The 17,237-nt window shown below is 45.6% G+C and overlaps 1 protein-coding gene and 1 pseudogene across 2 annotated transcripts; both read right to left on the bottom strand.

Moving 5' to 3' along the window:
* Positions 1-4,556: 4,556 nt before the first annotated feature.
* On the bottom strand, positions 4,557-10,081 carry LOC309359209 (uncharacterized protein). Its single transcript, XM_081892672.1, has 4 exons — positions 9,945-10,081; positions 6,577-6,976; positions 5,488-6,513; positions 4,557-5,326 (listed from the first exon to the last, which is right to left on the bottom strand). The coding sequence occupies exons 2-3, from the start codon at positions 6,952-6,954 to the stop codon at positions 5,875-5,877; spliced, it is 1,017 nt and encodes a 338-aa protein (XP_081748798.1). The 5' UTR covers positions 6,955-6,976; positions 9,945-10,081; the 3' UTR covers positions 4,557-5,326; positions 5,488-5,874.
* Positions 10,082-14,054: 3,973 nt separating this feature from the next.
* Positions 14,055-15,226, bottom strand: LOC309358859 (major histocompatibility complex class I-related gene protein-like; annotated as a pseudogene). Its single transcript has 3 exons — positions 15,185-15,226; positions 14,753-15,102; positions 14,055-14,702 (listed from the first exon to the last, which is right to left on the bottom strand). The product of its transcript is annotated as a major histocompatibility complex class I-related gene protein-like (transcript).
* Positions 15,227-17,237: the final 2,011 nt, after the last annotated feature.

Genomic DNA, 17,237 nt, shown 5'->3' with positions numbered 1-17,237 from the left:
TATTTGTCAACACTCACACCCGATCCCACAGTTCCTCTGATTCTTATCCACTCCATCAGCATTCGTAACAAAGCTAGGTCACTGACTGAACTGATGTTAAGTGTCTGCGATTTAAAGGTATTTCAGACCTTTTGAACCATTAGAGGTTTCAGCTGGAAGCAATGTGTGGAGACTTGCTAAGAGGTTTTACTTGTTTTATTCATTATTATTATTATTTTAAGAAAAAGCAACAACATTAGAGCCTTGTTGGGTTAGACCAACGTTAGGAAAGGGCTGTGGCTCAGCTGTAGAACATCTCCCTTGCATGCAGAAAGTCTCAGGTCACAATCCCTGGCATCTCTAGGTCTGAAACCCTGGGCAGCCCCTGCCAGTCAGTGAAGGCAGCACTGAACTAGATGAACCAGTGGTCTGACTTGGTATAAGGCAAATTCCTATACTGCCATTGCAGCCTTGCAGTGTCAGCCCAATGCCCAGAGTGGCTTAACACACAATCGCTCTTCAGAGGAATCTTTGGGAATTGTAGCACTGGAAGAGGAGTTTCCTAGTAGCTCTCAGCACATTTAGCAAACTATAGTTCTCGTTATTTGTGGGAAGCCATGACATCTTCAAGAGGTATCATCGTGCTTTAAATGCATGGTGTGAATGTGGCCGTAGCTTGACTTCAACTCTATACCGTTCTCCCACTCTCCCCTATTATGTGAAGGATCAGGTACTACACATGCTCCGGATACGGGCGGCGCTGTGGTCTAAACCACTGAACCTCTTGGGCTTGCCGATTGGAAGGTTAACAGTTCGAATCCCCGCAACAGAGTGAGCTCCCGTTGCTCTGTCCCAGGTCCTGCCAACCCAGCAGTTCAAAAGTGCAAGTAGATAAATAGGTACCACTGCGGTGGGAAGGTAAATGGCATTTCTGTGCGCTCTGGCTGTCTGTGGACAAATGCCGGCTCCCTCGGCCTGAAAGTGAGATGAGCACCACAACCCCAGAGTCACCTTTGACTCGACTCAACCGTCCAGGGGTCCTTTACCTTTACCTTTTACACATGTTCCATCCATTTCACACATTCCTCCAGGGTACCTGAACACTTCCTCACTGTTCCAAAAAGCAAAAATTGCCTATGAAAATTCTGTAAGCTCCATAGAGCACAGACATCATTTCAGTCAGCCAGTCAGTTAGTTTATTGTGTTTTAGCAGATAACAACAATAACAATAATAGAGATTTACATTTCTGCTCCTTAATCTTTAAAGATTAAATCCAGTGCTTTTTTTCCTTAAAAAACACACGTTTAGGGGTACTCTCATTTTGAATCAAGAAAACCACCATTTTATAGCTCAAATTGGGAAAAATAAATACAGTATATGGACAAAAGTACCAATATTCACAAAAGTACCAGGATCCCCTGCGTCCCCCCAGAAAAAAAACATTGGATATATCATTTCCCAAACCCACTTGAAATTTCATAGCACAGATTTATAGAGGCTTAGCAATAAATCTAGATACAGTGGTACCTCAGGTTACATACGCTTCAGGTTACATATGCTTCAGGTTACAGACTCTGCTAACCCAGAAATAGTGCTTCAGGTTAAGAACTTTGCTTCAGGATGAGAACAGAAATCATGCTCTGGCAGCACAGTGGCATCAGGAGGCCCCATTAGCTAAAGTGGTGCTTCAGGTTAAGAACAGTTTCAGGTTAAGAACAGACCTCCAGAATGAATTAAGTACTTAACCCGAGGTACCACTGTATTCTGAAGGATATATACTTATTTAAAGGTAAAGGTAAAGGTACCCCTGCCCGTACGGGCCAGTCTTGCCAGACTCTGGGGTTGTGCGCCCATCTCACTTAAGAGGCCAGGGGCCAGCGCTGTCCGGAGACACTTCCGGGTCACATGGCCAGCGTGACATCGCTGCTCTGGCGAGCCAGAGCCGCACACGGAAACGCCGTTTACCTTCCCGCTGGTAAGCGGTCCCTATTTATCTACTTGCACCCGGAGGTGCTTTCGAACTGCTAGGTTGGCAGGCGCTGGGACCGAGCAGCGGGAGCGCACCCCGCCGCAGGGATTCGAACCGCCGACCTTTCGATCGGCAAGTCCTAGGCGCTGAGGCTTTAAGCCACAGCGCCACCTGCGTCCCCCATATATACTTATTTACACCAGAGCAAAAAACAAATCTTTGTTAGGGATAGCCTTCCCTTCTGTGATCTTAACAATTCAATCTGCTAGGGAGGACATTTAATCCCGGGAGGACATTTTTTGCTGGTATTACTCTGCCAAGGGCCTCTACCAGTGGTTCCCAAACTGTTTGGGCCATTGCCCAACTCATCCCTGGTGCATCTTCCCCTACCGAGAACAGCAGCTTGCATGACCCACTAAAGAATATAATAACACAAATTCCTAACAGTATAATACAAATTCCTAACAGTAGCAACTAATTGCACATTGATTCAAAATCCAGTGAAAACTACTCAGTTTAATTAATTAAAAAATAATAAAATATGAACTTGATCCAGCAGCTTTTCAAAGCAGCTTTTCAAAGTCTGGTAGTCAATTACATCTCCGAGCACAATTCAAAGTGTTGGTGCTGACCTTTAAAGCCCTAAATGGCCTTGGTCCAGTATACCTGAAGGAGCGTCTCCACCCGCATCGTTCTGCCCGGACACTGAGGTCCAGCTCTCAGGGCCTTCTGGCAGTTCCCTCACTGCAAGAAGCCAAGTTACAGGGAACCAGGCAGAGGGCCTTCTTGGTGGTGGCGCCCACCCTGTGGAACGCCCTCCTACCAGATGAAAACAACAACTACCAGACTTTTAGAAGACATCTGAAGGCAGCCCTGTTTAGGGAAGCTTTTAATGTTTGATGCATTACGGTATTTTAATATTTTGTTGAAAGCCATCCAGAGTGGCTGCAGAAGCCTGGCCAGATGGGTGGGGTATAAATTTATTATTATTATTATTATTATTATTATTATTATTATTATTATTATTATTTATTCCGGCATCCCCTGCTGCCCTCTTAGTACCTCCCTCAGGTAACCCCACAGCCACCCTGGGGCTCTATTGCCCAGTTTGAGAACTCCTGGCCTATATCCATTAACGATGCTGTGCAAAGCAATTAATACTGCTATGCTTAATGCTTAAGAGGCTAGGCGTCTCTCAAGCCAAAATGTAAGAATCGTTGTCCATACTTGCCCGTTCTTAGAAAGACAGGGAGATGCAATTAAGAATTTGGAAGACCTAGTGGTTGAGCAGGTTTGGGTAGTTCAGTGGAGTCTTTCTGGAACCCAGCACAAGAGAAGAAGCCAGTTGTCAGCTTTCTTCCTTTGCTCTTGACAAAGCAACTTTTGCCGCCACATGTTTCATCAGGCGAATATGAGATGATAGGAGTTGATAGGAATCCAGGACTGGAGTAATAAATCGGGTCCACTTCTGCCTGGGGCCGGGTTGCGGTCGGGTCACCTAGCCTCCTCCTGCCTCAGCGTGGGGGCAGGACGATATCCGGCATCCCACTGGGAGAGACCCCAGCCAGGTCATGTCACCAGGCAGCCTATCGGGTCACTTGGGGGCATGGCCGGGGCCGATTTAAGCCACGGTGCGACTCTGAGGCTTCCCTTTCAGCCTTGTGCCACAGATCTCCCACCCTTTCTTCAGGTAGCGTCTTTGGCCCTGCTATGGACTTCGGTTTGTTGGTGTTGAAGGGCCTGGTAGTACTTTTTCCATTGGCAAATTGGCACCATGAAATAACCCCCAAGAAGTGAAGTAACCCCCAAGAAATGTCAAGATAACTGATGACTTGGCAACTGAATCTCTCCCCTTTCATTTCCACTGGCAACAATTCAAAAGGCTATTGGCACAAGGCAATTGTATATTGTCATTGATTGTATTATTCCCATGCAATTGACTCTGTTTGCCCATGCTACCCACCCTGCTTCTCCACACTGCCCCATGCAGTTGACCATGCTTATCCCCACATGGTGATGTGCAAGCTTTGGTGCAAGCAAAGCTGCATAATGAAGGGACCAAGGAAACATGTGGGCGAAATTTCCATTTTGCAGATTCTCCCCTTTCACAAGGACTCCCACCATCCCTGACCATTGGCTATGGTGGCTGACGTTGATTAGGACATGGGAGCTGCCTGATACTAAAGCAGGACCTTTGCTCCATCTAAGCCAATATTGTTTACTCTGACTAGCAGGGCCTCTCCAGGGTTTCAGGCAGGGTGCCTTTCTCAGCCCTTACCTGGAGTTGCCAAGGATTGAACCTGGAGCCATTTGCATGCAAAGCAGACTGTAACTCAGTTACAGCCCTTCCCTCTAATGTTTGCTGGCATCAATGTGGTGCTAAACCAATTGTTATACCAATAATTGTGACCTTATCCAAACAGCAGTGTTGTCATATTTCAAGAAGTGAGAAGTTGAGCTTTTCTTAAAGTTTTGCCCAAGTTGGAATCTTCTGGAGGGATTGAAGTAGGCTTTCTTTGGACATTCTTAATTTATTTTATATAGGTATTTTTATACTGCCCTTCATACAGTCATATTCCCCACCAAAAACAAATCTCCAGATTCAAATTCATGTTGAGACTTTTTATTTGTATTTCAGAAGTTCAGAGACTTAGGAACAATCCATTTAATCCCAGAAGAATATACAGACGGGTGTATAACAAACATTAAGATTTGGGACATGTCATCAGCTTCTTGGCGATGCCATGATCACCCCTTCGCAATCATGGCACAAAAGCCATCCAATAAAATCCGCTTCCTTTTGTGTCAATTACTTTAATTAAATTCACAGTAAAATAATACTCGGGCATCACTGGGAACAATTTCTTTTTGAAGTTTAATGTGTCGCCTCAGATGAGAAGCTCTGATTATTATGTTCTCTGCCAACATTTCAATAAGGATGTATTTAATGAAGATAGAAACAGTCCTCGCTATTTGCCTACTAATCATTTGGGGTGGGTGGATAAGGAAAAGTACATGTAGGAAATGGGATTCGCTCACGAATGTAAGGAAAACCCCGCTGGATCAAACCTAGTTCAGCCCCCTGATTCCCACACTAGTTAATCAAATCCCTTAGGGAAGCCAACAATTAGGGCATGAGTTCAACAACCCTCTTCCACACCTATTCTCCAGCAACTGGTATTCATTTCACCATTCCAGAGAGGATGGGACTTATATGGCAGGCGTCTTCCCTATTTTAAGAACTGGATGATCAACAATATAGTCATTAAACAATAATAAATATTGAAGAAACAGGGATACCCAGGAAAGGATGAGATGGCTTCTCCTATGCTTTGTACAGAATCCAACCAAACTAACAGTTGAATTTTACTTCAGTACTGACAACAGCAGTGGCGTAGCGTGGGGGGGTGCAGGGGGGGCGGCCGCACCGGGCGCAACATCTGGGGGTTAGGGAAATCCACGGGTTAGGGGACGCAAATCCATGGGTTAGGGGACGCAAATTACTTGCCCCGGGTGCTGATAACCCACGCTACGCCACTGGACAACAGGACAATGTCTTCCATCGCAGAAGAGAGTACCATGCTACATTGGATAAATCAGGGGAAATGTGAGGAACCTTTGCCACCTGAGGCATCTCCAAGAAGGAAGAAACTAAGAGCTCATTGCATCTCCACCAAAAGCCAAATTTGACAGCCTAATTCCAAAACACTTCCTCTTGAAGCAATGTAAATGTAACTTGCTGGTGGTTATGCTGTTTACTACTATTATCATATGGAGAACAACATGGGGAATATATTAACAGAAGGGTTTTAAAAGGAATTTAAATAAACAAAAAGGATGAGGTATATTGAAAGCTGCAGGTTGTGAGCTGGACGTGTTGATCATGCTGACTTCCTGCGCCATTGTTGTTGTTTCTCATGCTTGCTTACTTCTGCTGGCGAGGCCACTCGCAAGGTTGCTTCTTCTGCTGTTGATCGCAAGGGGGTGGGCATTTTGCCTCAGGTGGGCAACATGGGACAGTGGCTGGCTCCTTGCAGGGAGGCTGCTTCTCTGTGCATGGAGTTGGTACAACCACTACTGGTGTCTCCTTGCATGGAGGCTTCTCTTGACATGGTGTTGGCTGAGGGCATGGAGTTGGGACAACGACTACTGGTGGCTCCTTGCAGGGAGGCTTCTCTTGACATGGTGTTGGCTGAGGGCAAGGAGTTGGGACGACCACTACTGGTGTCTCCTTGCAGGAAGGCTTCTCTTCACATGGTGTTGGCTGAGGGCATGGAGTTGGACAAATCACTGCTGGTGGCTGATTACATGGCTGCTTTTGCTGAGGACACGGTGTTGGCTGAGGGCAAGGAGTTGGAACCACCACTACTGGTGGTTCCTTGCATGGAGGCTTCTCTTGACATGGTGTTGGCTGAGGGCAAGGAGTTGGAACGACCACTACTGGTGGCTCCTTGCATGGAGGCTTCTCTTGACATGGTGTTGGCTGAGGGCATGGAGTTGGGACAACCACTATTGGTGTCTCCTTGCAGGGAGGCTTCTCCTGAGGACATGGTGTTGGCTGAGGACAAATCACTACTGGTGGCTCTTTGCATGGCTGCTTTTGTTGAGGACACGGTGTTGGCTGAGGGCAAGGAGTTGGGACGACCACTACTGGTGGCTCCTTGCATGGAGGCTTCTCTTGACATGGTGTTGGCTGAGGGCAAGGAGTTGGGACGACCACTACTGGTGGCTCCTTGCATAGAGGCTTCTCTTGACATGGTGTTGGCTGAGGGCAAGGAGTTGGGACGACCACTACTGGTGGCTCCTTGCATGGAGGCGTCTCTTGACATGGTGTTGGCTGAGGGCAAGGAGTTGGGATGACCACTACTGGTGGCTCCTTGCATGGAGGCTTCTCTTCACATGGTGTTGGCTGAGGGCATGGCAATGGTTCTGGTGCTGTTTTGCACAGTGCAGGTGGCAAAGTGGTTGCTTGTTTGCGCTGCTGCTGGTTGTTGAATGATGCCATTTCTACTGATGTTCCAGAAAGCCTGCAGGTAAGAAAGAATGGATTTCACCTGTCATTCAGAAATACCATCACACAAACACATCTAAACCATTTGCCTTGCTTGTTGTGTTTCTACAATTATTGACAGAGTCTCTCCAAGAATTTAAGACAAGGGTCCATCCATTGATTTCAAAGTCTATGCTGAGTACAACTAATATTGGATACAACCCATTGAATTTAATGGGTCTAAGTTAGTCATGCAAATAACAACAACGAAACAATAAAACTCAGGTTGAATAAAATCATTCTATCAACTAATAAAAGCATAATCTAAAATGGCTGAGTGAATTTTTAAAAGTTTTAACCCGGTGCTGAAAAGAGCATAGTCTTGGCAACAGGCATCCCTCCCCCAGGAGGATATTTCAGAATCTGGGAGCCAGCACAAAGAAGGTCCTTTCTTTTGTACATCAATGATGTATATCAAGGGAATAATGAGTTTCATCCAACTACATGATAGACCCATTAAAATTAATTGACTTAAGCTAGTCATGTCCATCATGTTCAATGGCTCTACTCTCAGTAGAACTAACACTGGATAAAAATAATTGAAATCAATGGACCTCAGTAATCATTTCCATTAATTTCAAAGGGTCCACAAGTAGTGTTCCTAAAGTTAGATACAACCCTGTGTTAGATACAGCCCCATCCCCCCACCCCCCCAGAATTTAACTCCTAAAGATCTGGAGGGGTGGGGCAAAGACCTGGGAAATGGCAGCTTTAGCCAGCGGAACTAGCAAACAGGTTAGGATCTTCCTGCTATTTCCCCCAATCAGTCTTCCCCTGGAAGGAAAAGGGAGAACATATTCCACCCAGTACATTGAATATGTAAATTGGGACTGTTCCTGATAACCAGAGACTGTGGGAGGATGAGCAATTAGCAAGACTTACACAAGGGACAAGGGGCATTGACAAATTCGGAACACTGACGTAATGGCAAGCTACTTTGAAGATGCAACGCCCCAGGTATTTTGACATCTCCAGTGCAGTTCAAAGCCAACACCTACTGAAACCCTCCACATTATTAAAATCAATAGAGGGCTCCATCTCATAGTTCTACCCCTCTCAGAAATTCAGGGTGGTGGGGACTCGGGAGAGGGCCTTCTCTGCAGCAGCTCCTAGGTTGGGGAATTCCCTCCCCAAAGAAGGCTATTTTCAGCTTTTGGTGAATGCTGAAGACACACCTCTTTGCCCCGACCTTTGACCACTCGGTTGTGTGTTTTCAGGGCCCACCCCCCTATCTTTCCTCCCCTCCTTCTCCCCTTTTTGTTAAGACTACCCACTATGGGATCCCACTGCTAATTCTCCCCTGGTCTCCCCGCTGGCCCAAATAGGACTAACTTAGCCAGCTAGCCCTGGTGATCATCTTATGTTTATTGGATGGATTTCCCCCCTAAATTGATTTTTGAATTCTGAATTTATTGTTATTCACGTTTTATACTGTATTTTATGCTGTTTTTTTATTGCATCAATTAAGTGTTTTAAATTTGTTGTTAGCCGCCCTGAGCCCGGTTTTTGAACCGGGAAGAGCGGGGTATAAATAAAATTCATTATTATTATTATTATTATTATTATTATTATTATTATTATTCCTGTGACTGGGGTCTGCTTTAGCTGCTTTTAATTTCTCGTTTTTCAATGGTTGTAACCTGCCCTGGGACCCACTGGTGAAAAGCCAGTAGTAAACTCAATAATACATAGAATCATAGAATTGCAGAGTTGGACGGGACCATGAGGGTCATCTTGTTCAACCCCCTGCAATGCAGGAATCTTGAATAAAGCATCTGTGACAGATGAGCATCCAATCTCTGCCTACAAACCTCCAAGGAAAGAGAGTCCACAAGCTCCTGAGGGGGTCGGTTCCACTATCTAACAGCATTTACTGTCAGAAAGTTCTTCCTGACATTTAGTCAGAATCTAGGCAGCATTATACAGGTGCCTCCCAAATTACGTGTGGTCAACTCACACATGACCACATATGTGTGCAGTGCTGAGAAATAATTTAATTCAAACCCAGAAATTGCAGGAGGAAGCTGGAGAGTCCTCGTGGCTCACAAGGAGACCCTCCCTGGAGCCCAAAGAGGATGTCATTGAGGGCAGAGGAAGCCCTGAAGAGACCTGAGATGCAGTAGGGCTTTGTTTTGGCTGCTCAGCCTCCCAGCCTAACAGCTGATATACAGGGTAGCGCAGCAGCATGTGTTCCCCGTGTCCTTCAACCTTCAGACAACCCCAGAGCTTCAACTCCAGGTATTTTGGTCTGGATTGGGGAGAGAGCAGGAGAGGAGAAGAAAGTGGGCATTTGGAGACTTTAAAAAGTGGAGAGCATCCTCTAAAATGCTCCCCACTTTATGCAATTTCAGTTATGAGCCCTTCTCCATCTTGTGCACCTCTTCCAAGTTCCTATTCACCCTGTCATTATATTCCTACGATAATTTGAATGGCACCAGCCAGCTGTATTCAGATAATCTGCAGGGGGCCGGGGAAGAACTTTCAGAACTTGCGGGGAGGATCTCAAGAAACACAATATTTCTAATTATTTGAGAAGCAATAAAGCTGTTTGTCTCCTACTATTATAGGAAGGGCTGAAATGTTGGCTTGCATCTCCAATGCCAAAGTAGATAGACCCATTGAAACCAATGGACCAAAGTCCATTGCTTTCAGTGGGTCTACACATAGAAACAGCATTGGATACAGCCCATTAACACTAACATTACTAGTAATAGCAGAACAACTATGAGTAATAGAGTACTATGAGGCTGAGGAGAAACACCACCCCTACATTTTATGGTTAGCAGAAAAAAAGGCTTTTGGAAATAGCCTTGCTGGTATTACACTACTATTACAGTCTTATCTAAAACAGATTTGCCCAAAGCATGAAAGAGACATCTACTACTGCTTTGACTAGTTGCAACCACCACCATGCAGTTCCTTAGTGTCAGCTGAAAGAGACTTACCCAATTGGTCACTGAGACGCTGCTGGAAGGAATTAAGTGGCTCCAGGAACAGCAAATGCTTTTTATCCTCTACTGAAGCCCAGCCTCCGGATACAGTGTGTAAATCTGGATGACTCCATCCTTACACAATGGAGTAGGCTCATCATGCATTTCTACATTTCCCCCATGCCACTCCTTTCTTAGACTCTGCTTCTGCGATGGCTGCGGGCAATTTCATGCCAATCTCCTCCTTGACTAAGATACGTGGCCAATGATCTAAAAATAGACACCCCAATCCCCAGGAGGACACAATCTTCACGGATGTGTCAGCTGAGTCTGGGTGGTGTCCAACTAAGTCCTAATCAGACCCATTGAAATCAATGGATCTAAATTAGACCCCCCTCTGTGTGATACATTTAGAACAATGTCATAGCACTTTAAACAGTCGTGGCTTCCCCCAAAGAATCCTGGGAGATGTGGTTTGTTAAGGGGGCTGAGAGTTCCCATTAGAGAGCTAAAGTTCCCAGAGTTCCCCAGTGTCAAGGAATGGACTGAAGACAAGGACTGGGAGATGCATTCTATGGCAGACCAGCTTCTCTCTGTTGGAGAATTGGAGGGGGAAGAGTCACACCCCTTGTTCACAATGTGTTCAGAAGCAGAGAGAGAGACACAATAATTGGGAGAGAATAATTGGGTGCACTCTTCCCACCTTGGATCAAATCTATCCGTCATTTAATTTAATATAGTTGGTCTTTATGTAACTTCATGTATTTGGCTTTTATTTTGCTTGTCCTTAATGGAACACTGCTGGGCTCCATCGCAGAGTTGGGGGCACTGCTCAATTTTATTTGGGAGAGATTGGATGGTGGGGGCTGTTAAATAAACCCACTTATTAATTTTGGTCAAATCACATCCCAATCGCCATCTAAAAAGAGCAAATAATGGGACAATCACAAAAGAGGAAGGGGCTGGTCTCTCTCCATCCCACATAGACTTGGAGCATTGGGTTGGGAATGAATAGATCTTCCTGATGTTCAGTTGGAATCTACTTTCTTGTAACTTGAAACCATTGGTTCAAGTCCTACCTCCTTCTTCCATGTGACAGACCTGGGGCAGAGCTACCTGCCCTGGCAACCAGAGCGACGTGGAGGTGGGGTTAGCCACCCGCACGGTGAGCGGGGTGTGGGGGGCGTGGAGAGGTCACCTGCCCTCACAGCTGACACCCTCCATGCCTGCAGACTGCCTTACCAGAGTGGTGCAAGCTCTGGTTATCTCGCTTGGACTACTGCCATGTGCTCTATGTGGGGCTACCTTTGAAGGTGACCCTGAAACTACAACTAATCCAGAATGTGGCAGCTAGACTGGTGACTGGGGGCAGCCGCCAAGACCACATAACACCGATCTTGAAAGACCTACATTGGCTCCCAATACATTTCCAAGCACAATTCAAAGTGTTGGTGCTGACCTTGAAAGCCCTAAATTGCCTTGGCCCAGTATACCTGAAGGTGCATCTCCACCCCTGTCGTTTAGCCCGGACACTGAGGTCCAGCACCGAGGGCCTTCTGGCGGTTCCCTCCCTGCGATAAGTGAGGTTGCAGGGAACCAGGCAGAGGGCCTTCTCAGTAGTGGCACCCGCCCTGTGGAATGCTCTCCCACCAGATGTCAAAGAGAACAACAACTACCAGACTTTTGGAAGACATCTGAAGGCAGCCCTGTTTAGGGAAGCTTTTAATGTTTAATAAATTATTGTATTTTAATATTCTGTTGGAAGCCGCCCAGAGTGGCTGAGGAAACCCAGCCACATGGGCGGGGTATAAACAAACAAACAAATAAATAATGTTAGTTTGGGCCCAGTTCTCCAATCTGTTTAAGTCATTTTGAATCCTGATTCTGTCTTCTGCAGCATTGGCTACCCCTCCCAGTTTGGTGTCTTCTGCAAATTGATGAACATTCCCTCCATTCCTTCATTCCAGACATTTATAAAGACACTGAACAACAACAGGCCCAGGACAGAACCCTGCGGCACCTCACTTGTCATTTTCCCCAGGCTTATGAGGAACCATTAATGAGTCCACTTTGGGTTGGATTATCAAATGCCATCAGAAGTCAGTTGCCTTGCCCAGTTAACCTGAACCACCTGTTCATTGTTTTTGTAGGTAAACCCTGTGATAGGTCTCAAAGCCTATCAATGTAATTTTCCAGTTACAGTGGTACCTCTAGTTACGAACACAGATTGTTCCGGAGGTCCGTTCTTAACCTGGAACTGTTCTTAACTAGAGGCGTGCTTTCACTAACGGGGCCTCTTGCTGCCGCTGCACCGCCGGCACACGATTTCCTGGGGCAAAGTTCTCAACTCGAGGTAACTCTTCCAGGTTAGCGGAGTTTATAACCTGAAGCATTTGTAACCTGAGGCGTTTGTAACTCGAGGTACCACTGTATGGGGCATCCACCAAGAAACCATGGAGCTCCGGGGAAGATGGTTTGTGGAGCTCCAAGCACAATGGTTTGTGAAGTTCCAGGCAAGGTGGTTTGTGCATCTTCAGGTAGGACAATTTTGTGGAGTCGTAGGCAAAATGGTTTGTGGAGCTACTTCCATTTGGGTCCTAATTATTCTGGGATGTGCATTTTGTTTTATTCAGTTGGAGGCAGTGATGCTTCTGAATAGCAGCTGCTGGAAGCCATGGAAGGTGAAAGGGCTCTTGTGCTGTGGTACTTTGGGTTTTTTTTCCACAGGCATCTGCTTGGCCACCATGGGAATAGGATGCTGGACTAGATGGGCCATTGGCCTGGTCTAGGAGGGCTCTTATGTTCTCATGAACTTAAGGGTTTCATTGCTACAAGGTATGGTGACAACCATGAGCTCAGATGGCTTTAAGGAGGATTTTATCAATCCATGAAAGGGTAGGGCATTCAGCAGGTCTTAGTCACAGAAGCTAAATGCAACATTTGCTACTTCATGTCAAACAAAAAAAGGGCTGAACCTTTCTCCCATGTCCTTTTTCTGACCTGTCACAGGGATTGGGGCCAGCTGCTCTTTGAAGGAGAACAGTTGGCTCTGATCCTGATGTGATGTGGGCATTCTGTGGCTTCTGTGTCAATGTCTTCCATGCCGCAATATACCAAAACGCCACCACCCTGGTTTAACTGGATGAACTGCCAATCCTTAATGACTTGGGACCCAACTACCCGAAAAAGCATCTCTCTCTATATGAGCCTGCTCATGTCTTGAGACTGTGATGGATCCAAGGCATGTAATCTCCCCAAGGAGAGGCAGAGGAACATTGTTTTGATGTCTCTTTGCATCTAGTGAACAGAGTGATATTCATGAGTATGTTTGGAGAATGACAACGTACCCTCCAACATTTTTCTGATGAAAATAGGGACGTCCTATTCAATAATAATAATGATGGTAATTCTTAATCATTTTTCATTCATTTCATGTTTATGCCACTTTATATTTTTATGAAAAAAAATCTCAAAGTGGTTAACTTTGTGGTGCCAGTGTGCTGTAGTGGTCAAGAGTGGTAGTCTCGTAATCTGGTGAACTGGGCTTGATTCCCCGCTCCTCCACGTGCAGCTGCTGGGTGACGTTGGGGCAGTCACACTTCTCTGAAGTCTCTCAGCCCCACTTGCCTCACAGAGTGTTTGTTGTGGGGGAGGAAGGGAAAGGAGAATGTTAGCCGTTTTGAGACTCCTGAAGGGGAGTGAAAGGCGGGATATCAAATCCAAACTACTACTACTACTACTACTACTACTACTATTCTTCTTCTTCTTCTTCTTCTTCTTCTTCTTCTTCTTCTTCTTCTTCTTCTTCTTCTTCACACATTAAACATCAAAGTATACATTCAAAGTAACATAATTAGCAGGAAACTAAAATATTATCTCAAAAATTTCAAAACAAAACATTGCAGAGGAGGTCAACTACAGAATGCACATTTAACACAGAAAAGGTAGCAAAAGAAATCAAAGGAAAACATTACTAAAGGAAGTCAAGTATAAAATGCACATTTAAAACAGCATAGTTAGCAAGAGAATAAAATGACCATAATCATAGAATGTATCTTCTGGGCAATGGCTGTGGGAGCTCAGGCTCAATAACCTAGATCTGCACTCAGAGACAGCCAGGATACCATCAAAGTCACTGCAAGTTATGCTCAATCTCCTCATCTCTTTTAAAAGTTTTTAGCTGCATGTATCTGTCACATTTCTGATTAATACAAGCACATTTCTGAAAATCAGCTGGAAAGAAAAAATTGGCCAAAATCCACCAGAAAAACATGATTATCCTCAAATTCAAGTTACGGCTGGAGTCAGAATGGATGGGCGAGGGCCAGAGTTAAGGAACATCATAAGCAGCATTAAAGGACAGCATGAGCTCTGAACAACTGTAATTCACAGCAAACTTTGGGCAGGCTCCTTCTGGTCTCATCCCACACACCAGACTGGTATAAAGCCCTGGCGGAGCTGGCGAACCCCTGGTCGCTTATTGAGACAGCTTTGTAGGCTGCTTTCTCGCTCCACTTCCGGCAGATGAAAAAGATGATCCCAGATGCCAGCAGGATGGCAGCCACAACACCCAAAATGGCTCCCACAATGAGCCCCAGGTTGACCAGTTCCTCCCAGGCCATGTCCAGATGCTCCTTTGGGCTGTCATGCTCAACGTGGCACTGGTAGCGGTCTCTCGCCTTGGGGTTGATCTTGACACTAAGCAAGACATGGGAGGTCCCATCCAAGTTGGGGGCGACCACTCCTCGGGAGGTGCCCTCCTGCCCGACTTCCCTGTCCTTCATCCAGTTGGCATCAATCTCCTTGGCGTAGAAGCCGAGGACTCCATGCTGTCATAGTCTGCCTCCCTGGTCACCTTCGCCACCGGAGCCACTGTGCTTTGCAGAGTCTCCTTCCTGTAGTCCAGGTATCTCTGCAGCCACTCAATGCAAGTCTCCACCAGACAGGCTTTCCGATGATGGTTCTGGGCCAGTTCAGGATCCCACTTCCTCTTACTCACTTGGGCCTCCATATCAGCTGCCGTCCACGTGAGAGTCTCCTTGTCAAAGCTGATGAAATCCCTCCTGTTGTAGCCATACTACCAATGCCCTCCGTTGCTCCTGCCTGGGCTCCACTCACAGCTGCACATATGACTGAAGAGTTGTAGCAATTCCACAGAACCTGCATATTTGCCCTGAACATCAGCCCAGTGCCCTGAAGCTCATGAGTTTGCCTGTGCCTGTACTGAGGATTCACCTTTTCCGCCTTCCTTATACCTTGGTGTCACTGTCGTACTGAAGAAATTGCTCGTCATCCATGTACCCGACAACAATGAACTGAGGCAGCCCCTGACCAGGCGGTGATACAGCTATGAAGATAAAGGTACAGGTAAAGGACCCCTGGATGGTTAAGTCTAGTCAAAGGTGACTATGGGGTTGATGACTATGGTATTGCCCACTCCAATCTGGGATGACCCAGGGCTTGATCCAACCTGGATCTGGACACATAACCAGTGAAATGCCCTTTCCTTATTCCAGTCTCCCTCAACTGGGTGTTTCCTTCCAGATGTTGTTGCTGGACTCCAAGTCCCATCAGCCCCCAGCCAGCCTGGTGAATAGTCAAGGATGATGGGAGTTGGTGTTTAGAGATTGGACACCAGAGGTTAGAGGAGGGTATTTTACATTTGCAATGGGCTCAAATGGAGTTGTTTTGATTGTTATCTGAGAGCCTCGCTCCATGAGAGGTCTGGAGGGTGACAATTGATGACTCCCTGCTTGTGAAATGCTCTTCCCAGGCAGACTTGCCTGGCACCATCATTACATTTATTTATTTATACAAATATTTAAATAGCACTATGTCACATGTCCTGCCAACCTAGCAGTTCGAAAGCACGTCAAAGTGCAAGTAGATAAATAGGCAGCGCTTCGGCGGGAAGGTAAAAGCTGTTTCCGTGCGCTGCTCTCATTTGCCAGAAGCGGCTTAGTCCTGCTGGCCACATGACCCGGAAGCTGTACGCCAGCTCCCTAGGCCAGTAAAGCGAGATGAGCGTCGCAACCCCAGAGTCAGCCACGACTGGACCTAACGGTCGGGGGTCCTTTATGTCACATGTAGTTTACAGCAGTAAATCATAAAACCACACAATAAAAACCTTACAAGAAGATTAAAACCAGAGATCAATTCAGGCACCAGTAAAAAAAACCCAACAACATTTCTTTCCCACCAGGCCATTGGTTTTTAATTACATGTATCCTCACTGAGTATGCAGGGTGTTTAAACCCTGTCTTTTAAAAGTAGGATGGCTTTTAGATTTTTTTCTAAAGGTTAGTTTTATGTGTTTATTTAATGTTGTGAGTCACTCTGAGCTGCTTTTGTAAGAAAGTGACAAATAAGTTTAATAAGTATTACTACTACTACTACTAATTTCAGTGTTGGGTGAAGATGTGTTTATTTTCCCAGGCGTTTTGAGTTTTGTAAATTGATTATTGTTTCATGATCTCTGTTGGTTCTTTAGCTTCTTTGTTTGATGGTTTATTTTAGTATGAGCTGTTTATTCTATGATTGGAATGGTTGTTTTAATTATGTGGGCTGTATCCTGCTCTGCTTGTTTCTGTATCGGTAAAGGACAGGGTGTGTATGTGTTTATTACAGTGTCCAACCCCCTCCCCCATTTTAAATTCTTCTAGCAAAAAGCTTTGGCTTCTGCTGCCATCATTTGCTCTCATATAAGAGCTCAGATGCACCTTCGTTAACTGAAGCCAAGCAGTGCAGCAGCAGCAAAAAAAAGCGAATGCAATTCAAGGCTGCTTTAGTTGAGAAGGTCCCTTCAACTCTACAATTCTATGATTCTGTCCTCTAGGTTGAGACCATGCAGTATTGATATGTCCAGTGTGTACATTACAGAGGCAGTGTGGTGCAGTGGTTAGAGGGCTGGAGTAGGACTTGGGAGACCAGGGTTTTCTCCTTGTTGTATCTCAAGGAATGGGAGTAAGTAACTCCTCCAAGAGACTGTTGCGCTCCCAGAAGTCCCAGCCACCGTGGTCACATGGTCTGGGATGATGGAAATTGTAGCGCTGTGACATATTCATATGGACGGCTGGACTACATGGAACTGGCAGAAATGACTGGCAGAATCCGAGACCAGGGAGAAGAGTCGGTGGAAGAAGATTGGAAGAAATTTAAAGTTTATTTACAGAAACATTGTAAAATTAAGGAATGTTAGAAGGATGTTGGAACGAAGTTACGTGGTTTTAGCAGAAATGTTATAAAAGATTAAGTAAAAATAGATTGTTAATTGGTGAGAATGTAAAGTTACATTATATTAAGATAAAT

The sequence above is a fragment of the Podarcis melisellensis genome (assembly GCF_964234715.1).
Source record: "Podarcis melisellensis genome assembly, chromosome: 16".
In the NCBI taxonomy this organism is placed as follows: Eukaryota; Metazoa; Chordata; class Lepidosauria; order Squamata; family Lacertidae; genus Podarcis; species Podarcis melisellensis.
Note: the sequence above shows the minus strand (reverse complement) of the source record. Positions and strands in the feature narration are given on the sequence as shown.